We start from the raw sequence: 15022 nt of genomic DNA on the forward strand, positions 1-15022 counted from the left end.
GCTCATTCGTCACGCTTATAGCATCAACAAAAATTATATGAACCACTATAAAATTCCCTTTCAATATTCAAACTCCATTAAACATTTAGTTTAATTAAACATGCCTTCAATCATGCCAATAAGAAAAGTGTGGTTCATATCCAACATGCCAAAATAATTAATTCCAATCATTAATTCACCAAAAATAATCCATAGTTCACAAATCAATCACCAACATTGATCAATGCAATCAACAATTCTGGTCAATACTTATCATGATACTACCTTGGAATTAATTAATCAAAGCCTAACATACTTCTAAATACTCAAATATTTACCAAGTACGCGAACATACCTAAAAAATGCTACTAAAATAGTCATACTCCCTAAAACACTTCCCGGACAAAGTCTCCTACATAAAGGGACAATAAAACTATATTTATTACCCTTGTATACACAATTTTCAGCAATTGAAACTCAATTTGAACAACATAAAATAATTTGAAAATTATTTTAAAACCCTTGATTAGTCCCTCTTTTAATGGGTAATTAAACCCTTTTATTAAAATCACAATACCACTACTATAAACAAAATTACAGCAATATATCTTGATTAAAACTCATTAAAGACTCATCAAAACTTTATCTTTATACTTGGTTAATAATTAAAACCAATGGGTATATATAAAGCCCCAAATTAATTTATACAAGAACCCTAAAAAAATCACATCTTTAATAATTAAAAACCACAACTTTGTAATCTTTGCAAAATCTAAAAATTAATCCATAAAAAAAGTCTGAAATTATGATTTTAATTCATTAAAACATGATTTGATACTAATTAAATATATTTTGAACAGTTAAAATCCAAACTCATAATTAAAAACCATCAAACTAATCAAAATAAATAGAGGAGAGAGAAGAGAAAGGTTGCCGGCGTGGTGGGTGGTCATCGGCTAGGTTGGTCGGCCGTCGACGGAAATCTGGCAAGTGGCGGCAGCAGGTGGAGTGGTGGTGGCCGACTCACGTGGACAACAAGTGGGATTAAAATCCCACTCACCCAAATCCCTCCACGCATGTTCACAGCAAGTCAAACCCTAAAGAGAGAAAAGAATAAGGAAAAAGGGAAATGAAAGGAAAAAAAGAGAAAGGAAAAGAAAATAAGAAAAGGAAAAAAAAAATTTACCTCTTTGTAATCTTGTTTGGGTAAATTTTGTGGATTGAAGGAGTATATATAGTGTAGAGTAGACTAGGATAGGTTTTGAGCTTCATAAAATTAAGGACTTGAATAATAAGATTGGCAGCCTAGATATAAAAAAAAAAAAAATGATTGGGTTTATTAAGATGGCTACATTCGGATTGAATACATATTGACCCAAAAATTAAATCTTGTATTATTTAAATTCCATAATTAAAAAAACTTTACCCAAAATATATTTTATAAATAAATAAATAATTTATAAAATACATTAAAATACGGAGTATTACAATATGTCCGTGAAGAAAATTAGTAATATCTTATTATTTTGATTGTTTTTCTTTTTTTTTTTTTTATAAAAAAACAAATCAATCTATAACTTTATACTAAAACAGACACCGGAATTGATATGTGTCACATCCTGGTGCTGTTTTTTTCCTCCAAAACTCCCCCTTCCTTTTTAGATAATTTATTTTAAGAATATATTTTTATAATGCAAGTATAATAATATTACTCCAAATCTTTTATATGTTCGTAATAAATATATTCCTATTTATTTGGTGTTCTTAATTCTCTTCCATACACAATTACCTAAACTATTATTCCAACCCTTATTTAATTATCTTATTTAACTGTTCACAATTAATACTATTCCAACTCTTATTTGATTTTCAGAATTAATATTTAATGATTCATATATGAAACTTTAAAATTAACTAGCTTTTTGGCCCGTTCAATGCACGGGTTGTTACTTAAGTTAATTAATTTCATATGTAGGTATACTTTTATACGAAGTAATTGTTTTATTTCTAAAACTTAAAAGAAAAAAAATGGTGAGGGTAGAATTGTGAAAGAAGATGAAGGAATTTAGTTAGATATATATACATGAAAAGTGTGGGATATGAAATGACATATTAGTTTAAATTATATTTAAAGTCTATGAGATGAAAAGACAATTTTTATTATAATTCATATGTTTATGTAATGTGTACTAATTCCTGTCAAAAAAAAAAAAATGTGTACTAATTAATTGAACTTTATTTTATTATGATTGAAATAAAACACTTCAATTTTTTACTTGATTGCAAGTTGTAGATCAGAATGCATAAAGACTTAAACATAAATATTAAGGGACGTGACATGTGGCATATGGGGTAATGAGTAACTTTTGATGTCATGTGTCACATGAAAAATTTGTGGTTTGTGTTTTTAAATACTAAAGTATAGATTATTTGTTAGACGTAATTATTTTTTCTTTAACAAAATTAGACTTACTGTGTGCATGGCACTGGGCCTAAGCTAGTTTGTTAATAAAAGGGCATACGACATCTACAAATGAAATCTATATTAACAAACACATAAAAGTGAATCATATAAGGGTTTCCTTCATCAAAACTACGATCGTTGAAGAGATCTTGCACACATTGTTGGAATACACAACCTTTACGGAGAGACGGTGTAACGATTTGTTGTAGTCGTAAGTATGATTTTTTGAAAATTTGACAATTGTTGTGATCACGAATAAATCTTTACCAACGAATGGATAATAGGGCAAAAAATGATTACCTTTTTTATAAACCCTAACACACAAAAAAAAAACCCCCCTAAACCAAAACAAACAATTATGGGCTTGTTTAGCATTGTTTTTGGTTTTCAGTTTTCAGTTTTTTTTAAAAAACCAAAAACAGGAAACAAGAAAAAGGTGTTTTCACTTTTCTGTTTTCAGTTTTCAAAATTATCATGATTTTAATAAGATTGACTAATTTTTTATTCATTATATGACATATATCAATTTAAAAAGCAAAAAAACCAAAAAACAGAAAACCACAGTGATGCCAAACGAACCCTAAACTAACAAAAGCTAAAGACTCCACCATAGGGAGATGGACGAACCTCTATAGACTATTTTTTAATTGATTGTAATATCGAAAATTTTGATTAACTAGTAAACAATATATTATTTATCCATGAAAATAAATCTGTAAAAATTTTAAATGGATGCTTAAAATTTGCTGATATCTATTCATACAATGACACAATACTTCATGCAAAAAAATTAACTTGATTTGTTTGCTTAAATTTAGTTTGAGTATAAAATTATTAGGTTTTTTTTTTTCAATTTTTTTTCATTATTTCTCTAGCGTGTTGTGCTACCTGTAGTTTGAAATCCTCAATCCGTCACTACATGGAAATGGCTTCAAACACCTACACACAAACATCAAGAAAATCTCAAGAGGAGGAATAACGGGATAAATATCTAAACAAAGTAAGAAATCAAGCATAAATGCACATTATTCCCAACTCATTCTTAAACACGCAAACCAAGCATTATTAATCAAAAATAGAATAAAATATGGTAAAATGGCCAAAACTAATGAAGAAAACCACCCAAGAGTGCCATTTATAGCACTCATTATAACCAAGGAATTTAGCGATGCGTGGAGTAAATTTAAAGTTGCCTAGATGTATGTATAGTACAATTGATTTGCCTTATAATGTGAAGAGTTGTTACAAAAATAACATGAAATACAAATCACACAAAACTAAGAGCATGTTCATATTTACTAAACTGAGCTGAACTGAGCTGAACTGATTAGAGTTAAACTGAACTGAATTGAACTGAAGTAATTAAGCTGAAATGAATATTGTATGAGAAAAGGAAATTAGGAGCTCAACTGAACTAGGGATGGCAGCGGATCTGAACCCGGCCCGGCCCGTGGATTCAACTCCGTTTTTCACGGATCTGGGTCTTCAAATTTTTGACCCGACGGATCCGGGTCCCGCTGAAAAAACGGATCTGGATCCGTGTCTGGGGGCCAGACTCGGATCCAGATCCGTTTACCCCCATTTTTTTTTATTTAAAAAAAAAACTATAATTGATCTTTTGAAAAAAAAATTTCCCCTCAAAGTTAGGATTATTCCAAAATAATGAAAAGTTATGATTATTTAAAGTAAATGACCTAAAGTTGGGATTATGAAAATTTATTTTTTCTAATTTTTGTTCACTTCAATCAACTAAACTTTATTTTCATATTCAATATGAATCGATCAACAAAGCGCCTACATCTTTTTATTTCATTTACATTCATAAATTCGTGTGAAATGATAAATGAACTTTGTATATTGAGGGTTAAAGGGAGTGTTATATTTCCTTTTCAATTTTCAATCCCCTTCCAAATAAATGAATTAGTCCAATGAATTTACTTTGAGAGTTATAATGCTTGCACCTTATTTCTGTTAGATCTTTAGAAATTTATTTTGTTCAAATAAAACTATTGAAGAATAAAATATTATTAAATTCTTTAGTTCACCTAAAATTTTGATATCCATCCTTATAATAATAAGATAAAGTAAGAAGCTAACATGCTATAAGAGTAAGAGTGATAATTGATATCGATCAATCTAGAGTTGTTTGATAAAGATTTGTTAAAACCATTTAGCTTACAAATTTAATGACATTAAGCAATCATGTTACATACTCTGTACAATCTAATCATTTGTTTATTTTTGACCAGTATTATATTGCTGTAATTTCCTACTCCTAAAATTTCATCTTAATCATAATGTTAAGGTAAAATCGTAGTTTACTAGTTGGGATAGCAGTGGATCTAGATCTGGACCCGGCCCGGATCCGTGGATCCAGCTCCGTTTTTCACGGATTTGGGTCTTCATTTTGGCCCCGACGGATCTAGGCTAGATCCAGGTCCCGCTGAAAAAAACGGATCTGGATCCGTGTCTGTGGTCCAGACCCGGATACATATCCGTTTACCCCCTTTTTTTTATTAAAAAAAACTATAATTGTTTGTTTCCTTATTAAAAATGTTGACAATGTTAGTATTGATAAAGCCCTTTCAAGAGATGAATTTTGGATGACTCATATCAAATTCACAGGCTATTTATTAACCTATACTAAAAGCGAACCTATAATAACAATTGGCACAATGTCATTACTTCTTTTCCCGCCAATTTCATTGATTCCTAAATTATTATTATATTATATTTCATTATATAGTTATTTCCTTATTTAATTATTAAACTTTATTATATTCTTATAAATTATTATTATTATAATATATTATTTATGTATACATAGTAAATATATATACATAGTAAAAATGTCAAAATACTCTATTATTGTATATATTTTGGTTCTATTCTGTATTACAAAGTACGTACTCATATTATTTGATAGTTATTAATTAATAATTATTATTCTTTACCTTTCTTCATATCTCCATTCAACTATCAAAAATACTCCAATATTCATCAGTTCTTTTGGTTATATCAATAGAGATGATTAAAAGCGTCATTTTTGAGATCATATGAGGTCATAAAAGATAGAGTTGCAAACTTGCAATTCCTTATCAGTTTAATCAACTTAGCTTCACGTACATTAGACACCTACATATGAAGAAATAATAAATAAGTAATTTTGTTTTTTTTCCCTTGCAACAAATCCACTATCTAATTGTACTTCCAAACTCAATACATACAATCAAATATTGAGAAAGCGAACCTGTATTCTTATATATTATTATTATAATATATTATTTATGTGTACATAGTAAATATAAACATAGTAAATATATCAACCATATCGTTCACTAAACAGAAATAATGTGAAAAGGTAGTATGAAATTTTTTCAAACTTCCAATATTATTTTTTTACTCCACGATACTATCTAAATATAGTTGCAATTTTCAATATCAATTTTGCATGATTGAGGAGAGATATGAGTAAAAAATGTTAAAAGGTAGTATTTCAAACTTCCAAGATTATTTTTATACTACACAATACTATCTAAATATAGTTGCAAATTTCCATTAAATATCAATTTTATGCATGATAGAGGAGAGATACGAGTAACAAATGTTAAAAGGTAGTATATAATCTTTTCACACTTCCAAGATTATTTTTATACTCCACAATACTACCTAAACATAGTTGCAATTTTCCATAAAATATCAATTTTATGCATGATTGACAATGGATACAAGTAAAAAAATTTAATTTTACATATTAACATAAGATCTATTACCTATATATAAACCATATATAATCATTGATCACGATTGATTTAGGTTTTAAATTATTATTATTATTATTATTATTATTATTATTATTATTATTATTATTATTATTATTATTATTATTATATTGTTTAACCATAATTTTCATTCATTCATGGCTGAAAATTTAGTATTCATCAAGGACATAAGTCCTACTACTGAGAATAATGTAACCTTGCGAGTTAGAGTCATCCGTTTATGGGCACTATCATTCTCCAATCCTGCTGATATCTATTCTATTGAGATGGTGTTATTGGCCTGGATGAAAAAGTATTGTTGTTTTAATTATTAAAAAAAAATTAACATACAATTGACCAACTTTATTTCTGCATGTACTATAATTTGTTATTACATTAATTTATAACTTTTAATCTTTTTATGTGCTAGGGTGACAAAATACATGCTATAATTAAAAAGCATCTATTGTCAACGTTTCAACATCAACTAAACGTAGGCGAGATATATAAGATATCAAATTTTTCTATTGGAAAAAGTAGTGGGGAATACAAGCCTACTAATCATGCATACAAGATAAATTTTCAACGTTTTACTAGCGTTATTGCCTTTACTAGAGCGAACATAAATGCATATGGTTTCTAATTGGTGCCCTTTGATGCCATTCTTTCAAATAATCTAGATAGCAACTGTTTATTAGTGGGTAACAACATTGGTCACAAAGTATTTATTCCTCGCCTGTTGTTAACTCCATCAGACACAAAGTTACCTTTCAAACTTCAACGAAGACAATATCCATTGGTTGTTTGTTTTTCCATGACAATAAATAAAAGTCAAGGACAATCTCTTTCACATGTGGGTGTATATCTTCCAAGGCCAGTTTTTACTCATGGTCAACTATATGTTGCAATATCAAGGGTTACAAAAAAAAAGTGGGCTGAAAATGTTAATATGTGATAAGGAAGGTAAGACATATAATACTACTCAAAATGTAGTAGATAAAGAAGTGTTTCAAAATGTGACATGAGGTAATTTTTTTTTAATTAATATTCTTTGGTAAAATTGCTTGAAAGTTCTTTTCGTTCACTTAAATTTGGATATTAAAACACATGATACAGAATAGAAGAATTGTACAAGTAGCAAAAGAAACAATGCTATAGCTTATGGGTGCCAATACTTCTACAGGTATTACTTTCATTTCATTAATTATACTTCCAATAACATCACATGTATTTATTTGCCTTTATATTTTCTGTTTATATATATATATATATATATATATATATATATATATATATATATATATATATATATTTGCGCTGAAATGGGCAAGATCGAAAGGTCACCGACGAATTGTTTTGTACACTGACTCACTAGCTATTATTCACTTAATACAGCAACCAAGAAGAAGGGAGATACAAATGCTATGGACAATTCAGGAGTTGCTACAGGAAGGAAATCTTTTTTTCACATGCCTTATTTGGAAAGTTACCCGGGACAGGTTGCAGAAGCACACGTTATTGCTAATAGGGGTAGGGTAGGCTTAATTAGTTTGTCGCACTAGCTTTCTGTTTAGTTTGTTGTTGTTAAAAAAAAAAGATATATATATATATATTCTATTTTGGTTTTGTTTTGCAGACACGTAACAAAAGGAGGCCTACTAGATTGAATGATAGATAGAATGACAGAGATAGTGATGAGTAGATTGAATAAATGAATGATGAATAATGTAGGGTCATTGGCTTAATTTTCATCTCAACATTTTTTTCCTGAGGGAATTATCACTCATTTCCTTACTATGTTGATTAGATGCTATCGTTTAATTTTTTCTATGTTAAGTGTTATTATACCCTCTTTAGGGACCTGTCCATCTTACTGCTCAATAGTAATAAAAAAATATTTAAGATAATGCATATATTCCACAATAGACAATACTATATAATATGTGTGTTATACGATAAGTAACAATTAAAAGTCTTATTCAATGGTAAAAAATTTAAGAAATGGTTAGATTTAGGTCCATGCAAATTATTATTCACTTATAAAACATTATTATCTAAATTATTTTGTCCTTATAAATAAAATATATGTACCCACCACAACTTTATATATGGATCTACAAGTTTAACCACAGAAATGTTGGATGGTGTTTTAAAAAAAATTCAATATAAAAGAACAATCTTGAGACGATATCTTTAGACTCATTAGTTTATATATGTATTAATGTATATAATTATAAAAAATGGCTAAACATTTACTAATTTAGCTTCCAATTCTCCGTTAAAAAAAAAAGTTAACAATACCGATTATAAAAAGGTCGCCTTATATTATGACCATTATTAATCATAATAATAATAATTCAATTTTATCCGTGCATGGCACAGGTCTTACACTAGTTTCTAAATTGTACTTTTATCATTATTTATAATTTTTATTTCAAAGTATAAGTGTATAAGTTGGTTACTTTGTGTTTTTAGATTAGTTGTATAACTAAAATTTAGGTTGAATTTAATAACCCCTGATGGAAGTTTTAAATGCATTTTTTGACCCAATTATTAAATTTTTGCAAAAAAAGTAGGCAAAATATATTGGACCCGTTTTGGACCCGAATCCGGACCCATATCTGTTAGACCCATCAGATCTGCATGGATCCGGGTCTTCATTTTCCAGATCTGAGTCGGATATGGATCCTAGATACAAAAACGGATCTGGATCCGGATCCATCCAGACCCGGTCCAGATCCGACCCGTTGCCATCCCTATTTACTTCACTTCAAAAAACACTAATTTGATTTGCCGCGTGTTTTTTTGTTACTTTATTTAACTACCCATAATAGTGCAAAAAGTTATATTACACTACCTCTTGACTACAAATTATTGATTTTCGTGCCAAGCTTGCTCTATTTAGATTTTAGAGGTCATGTTGGCCCTTTAATCATGATTTAAGATCAAAACACCCAAAAAAGTATCGAAAAATGTTCCATTTGCGAGTGTCACGCAAATTGAGGTAATTCTTACATGCAAAATGAGACATTTTCAATTATCTTTTCAATTATGGCCTTAAATCGATTCCAAAGGATCAAAACGACCCTCACAACCTTAATAGAGCAAGTTCAGGCACAAAAATTGATGATTATATTTTAAAATATGATATTTACTTTTATTGAGGTAGTGAAATCAAACATTATGCATTTAGTGGGTGGTTAAATAAAATAAACGAAAAAACAAGTGTTTAAATCAAAATAGGGTGTTTTGTGAGGTGGTAAAATATAACTTTTTTTATTTATTTTTTTTAAATGTTAATTTTGAAAGAACTTACATGGATTAGATAATTCATATGAAGCTAAGGAAAAGGTGACCACTTTCTTACTGCATTAGATGAATGAAGCCAATAGTTCAACTTGTATGTATAAGAATTTGATTTATCTTGTGAATAAAAATGCGGTACGCTCCGTATTAGATAAGATGATCATCTAGTATACCTTCTCGTTCATGGAAAATTATAAACTAACTTCGTTATCTTGGTAGAAAATATTTAGAAAAGTTAACAATTATGTATATACATGTATATATATACATATACATATATATAATTTCTTTGGATATTATAAACTAACCCATTCAGTCCAATATCTTTTGATATTGAACCACTAGGCACAAGACAAAATGAATAGAGGTTGGTTGCTTACATATCAAATTGCGTAGATTGCATTGACGGCTGAATCTTCAGAGAATACATCAATATCATGAAAGGCATGACTTTTTTTCCTAGATGATTTTTCTTTCTTCCTTACTTTTCTAATTTTTTTGAACTTTACAACATAATATGTCATGGTGCCAAGAACTCCTGCCATAACCCCTGCTCCTAATATAGTAACAAAAATGGCAGCCCACGAGTGATGTCGGCCTACAACAATGTATGATGAAGAGATAAATGAAACACTAGTACAGACTGACGCCATCCACATTAACTTATTGATCACCTCAACGACTTTCCTTTCGGATTTTGTTTCTCCCCTGACTACAGTTATTTGAACCACTACAACAGATAAAGACGTGAAGAGTGCAATTGCATTAAAGATGAAGAATATTTTAAATGAAACATTGCTAGCCACCACAGCTACTCCAGAATCATAGTCCCCACCCGGAACGGTGAAAATGGCCGCAAAGGCCACAGTTGCAAAAAGCACAGCCACCACAGTTACTGAATTTGTAGCATTGTTAATTCCTTCTCTATGTAGCTTTTTTAATTCTTTTGCAATCCCATTTACATTTTGGTTTGTCCTTCGAGTTTGTTCGAGTTGAGTGTGAACATCCTTCTGGATTTCAGTCACCGTTTTTCTAAGCTCATCTCGTGATTGATTTAATTCATCAGCTTTAACCCCACCATATCGCATTAGACAACCCTTTATTTCTGAACTTTCTATAGACAGAGGTAGCCCTTCTGCAATATCCATCGCAGTTTTGCGATCTCTTGTTAATGCATTCACATCAGTTACTGAGAGGAGGAGTAGTTCATTCACTATCTACACATCACAAATGGTTCACTAATTTCTTATAGCCTCAAAATTGTTATTAAATAATGAATGACAATCTTTTTATGATTTAAATCAATAATTTACATAATAGTTTAGTAGTCAAGAAACATTAAAAAAAATTGAGTCCTTACTTCCACTTATCTACTATCTTTTTTTCACATAAAAAACATAAAGACCATAGTTCATCAACAAAGATTTGACAAAAGTCTAGTGCATTGTTTTGGCAAGTTGGTATTATAACACCACAAAATAATATATTTCATATTACATCTAGTCATTCCTAACAAACTATATGATTCCTTAATGGTTGTTTTAATTTTAATGATAATAAAAAGTTAAAGAAGATGAGTGAAGAGCTTATTACCTCTACTCGTTTTTTTCTAGTAGCTACATGTAATGCGACATTTCCAAATTTGTCCAAAAGCATGATTATGGAAGGATCTGCTCGAAGTAGCAATCTGACTACTTGAGCACTATGACCTTTCACAGCCATATGAAGTGCAGTTTGGCCTTTCTTGTCTGTTTTTCTAGCTAGTTGTGAATCACCTTTCAACAATGCTCTCACAATGTCTACATGCCCTTGTCGGGCTGATAAATGCAGTGCATTCTTCCCATTTGATTTAGTCATCTCTAGTAAGTTAGAATTTTGTGACAACAACACTTTGACAACTCCTAGATGACCTCTAATGGCTGCAGATATAAGAGGAGTTACATTGGATTGACCCATAGTGTTGCATAAATCAGGATCTTGATCTAATAATGCCTGCACAATGGCTGCACATAGTAATTAATACGTGATTCTACAATAATAGTAGCTAGATGGTAGCACAATGGGAGTGATTTTTTTAATGTAAGTTAGAAATTGTCAAAGCTATATACCTTGAGTGTGACATGCATTCATGTTAAACATGAGTTTTTTTTTTAAGATCTACAATAGTTGTCGTAAACTTATTACATTACTATATCTCAAACTTATATGACTATATATCTATACATATATATGTTTTAAATAAAATCATAATTCTCAAACTTATATATATATTTTTGAATAAAATCATAATTTTTTTTATAAGTTAGTTGATTGTTTTAGAAATGTTGTCATACATTAAATTTAGATTATGAGATTTATAAGCCATAACATGTTATACATTAAAATAAATACTTTGTTTGTACCTTCATGACCTTGGCTAGCGGCAACATGTAATGCAGTGAACCCAACTTGGTTCTTGGTAGAAATGCCTTCAGATGTCGTATAAGGCAAAAGAGCCTTTACTACATCAAGGTGGCCTTTTTCCGCAGCTCTAAATAATGGTGTCTCACCGAGCTCATTGACTTCATTTACAATGGTCAAGCGTATCTCAATCAAATCTATATTGAATTCGGCCCCACTTGTTGTTCCTGTCATCTGAGAATCAATCTCCTCCAATATATCCTTCACCGCCTTTATGTCCCCCTTCTGGGCTGCCAAGTGAAGTTCTGTGTCCTTGTGTTTCCCTGTCACCTGCTTAACATACTTCTTTTTTTGGTCTATTCGCTTTCCCGACTCTGAGAGGGCTAGTGACTTGCAAGAGTCCGACAATGAAAGAGACTTTGATGAGCTTGAGACAACCAATGCTTTACCTGTGTTTGATGGTGAGTTACCACCATCGATGTCGATGTTATTGAAGGAATATGAACCCAAGGAATAAGATTTCATTGAATCATCGGAGGACTTTTTTTTCTTCTTATTTGAGGTAGGACTTGACACTAACATTGTCTTACCCGAATTCGACATAAAAATTGTCCTAGATAATGGCGATGGAGGTGGGACTATACTGCCTATCTCAATATCTTTATCTTCTTCCTCCATATTTCTACCAAGTAAAAATTTCCAAATATTTTATTATATCACCTTAATTTCGTATTACCTTATCATATCTCAATATATGCCCATTGATATTCTTGGGTTCAAATCGCGATCGAAGACCGAGGTGAATGAGACAAACAATTAAGATGCCGGAGAAAAGCTGTATAATCTAGTTTTTGTCTAGATTTGATGGTGATGATTGTTGGTGAATTATTGCTTTTTATTTTGCCATTCTTACGCAAAAATGCCATATTAGCGCTAGCGAATATGGTCATGGCATAAAAACTAAATTAAAATTTTTATTATTTTTATTTTTTATGTTTTAGAAAATTTGTTTCCTCTTTGTTTGAGATCTCCATATTTCTCGTTGATATGACAACATAATGTTATACCAAAATACAATAATGCGTGGCTTTTAGAGTTTTAAGTAATTTAATTTGTTAAAATTATTATTTTTAGCTAATGTAAGAAGTATAAGGTATGTTTATTGATTTTTTGATTTTAATTTATTTTTTCCAATTTAAAAAATAAAAAACTACACCATATTAGCTCAATATAGACAATTGATTATTCCACTAAGGCAATACACTTGTTGCACGAAACTAGTTGAATATTTCATCATGCACAACATCTCAACAAATTACTGTGGATGCTTTAGAAATTTACTCTTTTAGAAATAATATGTGATACACTTTTATATAATACAAACTACTCCCTCCGTTTCATAATGTTATCCCCATTTATTAGAATCTTTTAACTCTTAAAAATTAGAGGGAATCTTCTAAATTTCTCTCTATATATAATAGCAAACATAGTCATATGAGATCTAATTTTATTTGTCTCGATGAGCACTTTCTTAATATCTAACTAGCCTTTTGGCCCGTTCAACGAACAAGTCGTAACTCATTTTATTTTTCTTGAAATGTGTTGCTTATTTGTGTTGTATGTGTCGGTGATTTTTTTGTAATAATTTGCTTAATTTTCTTACTTATAATTTGCAAGTTAGGAATACATAAAGATTTTAACATTAAATAATTTGTTATTTTAACTTTTACATTAAAAGGGGTATAGAGAGGAGTACAACTTTTTTTTAATAGTGAAAATGGAACACTCCATTTTCTTACTCAAATTTGCAATTTAGGAATGCATAAAGACTTTAGCATTCAATAACATTTTTTTTTTAATCTTTTAATTTTAAAGGGAGTATAAAGAGGAAATATTTATGGATGTGTTATGTGGTATATGGGTGAATTATGATGACATGTGTCATACAGGTGATTGTGGTTTGTCTTTTTAAATACTTCCTCCGTTTCTATTTAGTTGACGCATTTAATTTAGGCACATTTATTAAGGAGAGGAGAGAGAGTGATAGAGAATGAAAAAACAAGTGGGATAGCTTGTAAATGCAAGGTAAAAAATTTACCCAAAAAGGAAACGTGTCAACTAAAAAGAAACTTCCTAAAAAGGAATACGTGTCAACTAAAAAGAAACGGAGGTATTAATAAGTATAGATATAGATATAGATATAGATTTTTATACTTTTTTTTTCTAGTGTGAGATTAGAGATATTTGGAATAAAATATTAACATCGATATACGTAAATGGGAGTAACATTATGAAAAGGAAGGAGTATTATACTACTTGTAGGGAATATTTCAAGCACTATAACCCCAAGCTTGAACCCCACTGTGATCATACACTAAAGTATGGTGGGGTCCAAAGGGAAGGAAAAAAGAGCAAAAGAGTCGCCAACAAGTTTTAGGAACTTGTAAACCAATCACGAGGTGAAGGTTACACCCCTTAAACGATCCAGGAGATTGTCAACTCCAAAAGGTCTTGAACCAAATAGGGTTCGGGGATGAGGGTACGAATCCAATCTACAAAAGAAAGGACCTGCCCTATAAAATAGGCCTCTACTTTATTCTCCTCGTATTCATGTGCGCTTTTTGACTAACATGCAAACACCATATTAATCCTAAACCTGTTTAATCTATGTTGGTTGAATATTAATGCACAAATAAATCTATTATTGGCGATCACTTGAATTAAAATCATATTTGCCTAAACCAAATTATTAATTATCTTATTAAGCGTGGTTTCAAATACAAATTCCCTTTAAACATGCATAAAAGGTGTGATCAAGCAATAAAAATAATATCAAGCAACATAATAATAATAATAATAATAATAATAATAATAATCATAACAATCATAATAATAATAATAATCAAAATCATGTTAATAATAAAGCGTAATAATAGCAAGATCCTAAGCATGATACTAACAAGATTAATAACAAATCCTAGCATGTCACTAAACATTAAAGATCAAAGCTTTAAACCTAACATGGTACTAACATGCTATCATAATATTAGAAATAATAAGAAGCACCCTAAACATGATACTAGAAAGCAATAAATAACATTCTAACATGATA

The 15022-nt window shown here is 29.9% G+C and overlaps 1 protein-coding gene across 1 annotated transcript; it reads right to left on the minus strand.

Annotated features, from left to right (window-relative positions):
* Window positions 1-9893: 9893 nt before the first annotated feature.
* LOC145618458 (ankyrin repeat-containing protein ITN1-like) lies at window positions 9894-12542 on the minus strand. The gene is made up of 3 exons (XM_081673230.1): window positions 11913-12542; window positions 11104-11513; window positions 9894-10727 (listed from the first exon to the last, which is right to left on the minus strand). Exons 1-3 carry the CDS (start codon window positions 12511-12513, stop codon window positions 9894-9896), a joined length of 1845 nt encoding a protein of 614 aa, XP_081529356.1. The 5' UTR covers window positions 12514-12542.
* Window positions 12543-15022: the final 2480 nt, after the last annotated feature.

Source organism: Chenopodium album, chromosome 26 (assembly GCF_948465745.1).
Source record: "Chenopodium album chromosome 26, dcCheAlbu1.1, whole genome shotgun sequence".
NCBI classification, from domain to species: Eukaryota; Viridiplantae; Streptophyta; class Magnoliopsida; order Caryophyllales; family Amaranthaceae; genus Chenopodium; species Chenopodium album.

Bases quoted from the DNA above. Each gene is read 5' to 3' on its own strand.
- LOC145618458 (XM_081673230.1), bottom strand. From the start codon at position 12,513: ATGTCGAATTCGGGTAAGACAATGTTAGTGTCAAGTCCTACCTCAAAT. The intron at 11,514-11,912 runs GTACAAACAAAG...TACTATGTGCAG, and splicing joins CGCTAGCCAAGGTCATGAAG to CCATTGTGCAGGCATTATTA. The intron at 10,728-11,103 runs GTAATAAGCTCT...TGTGATGTGTAG, and splicing joins CTAGAAAAAAACGAGTAGAG to ATAGTGAATGAACTACTCCT.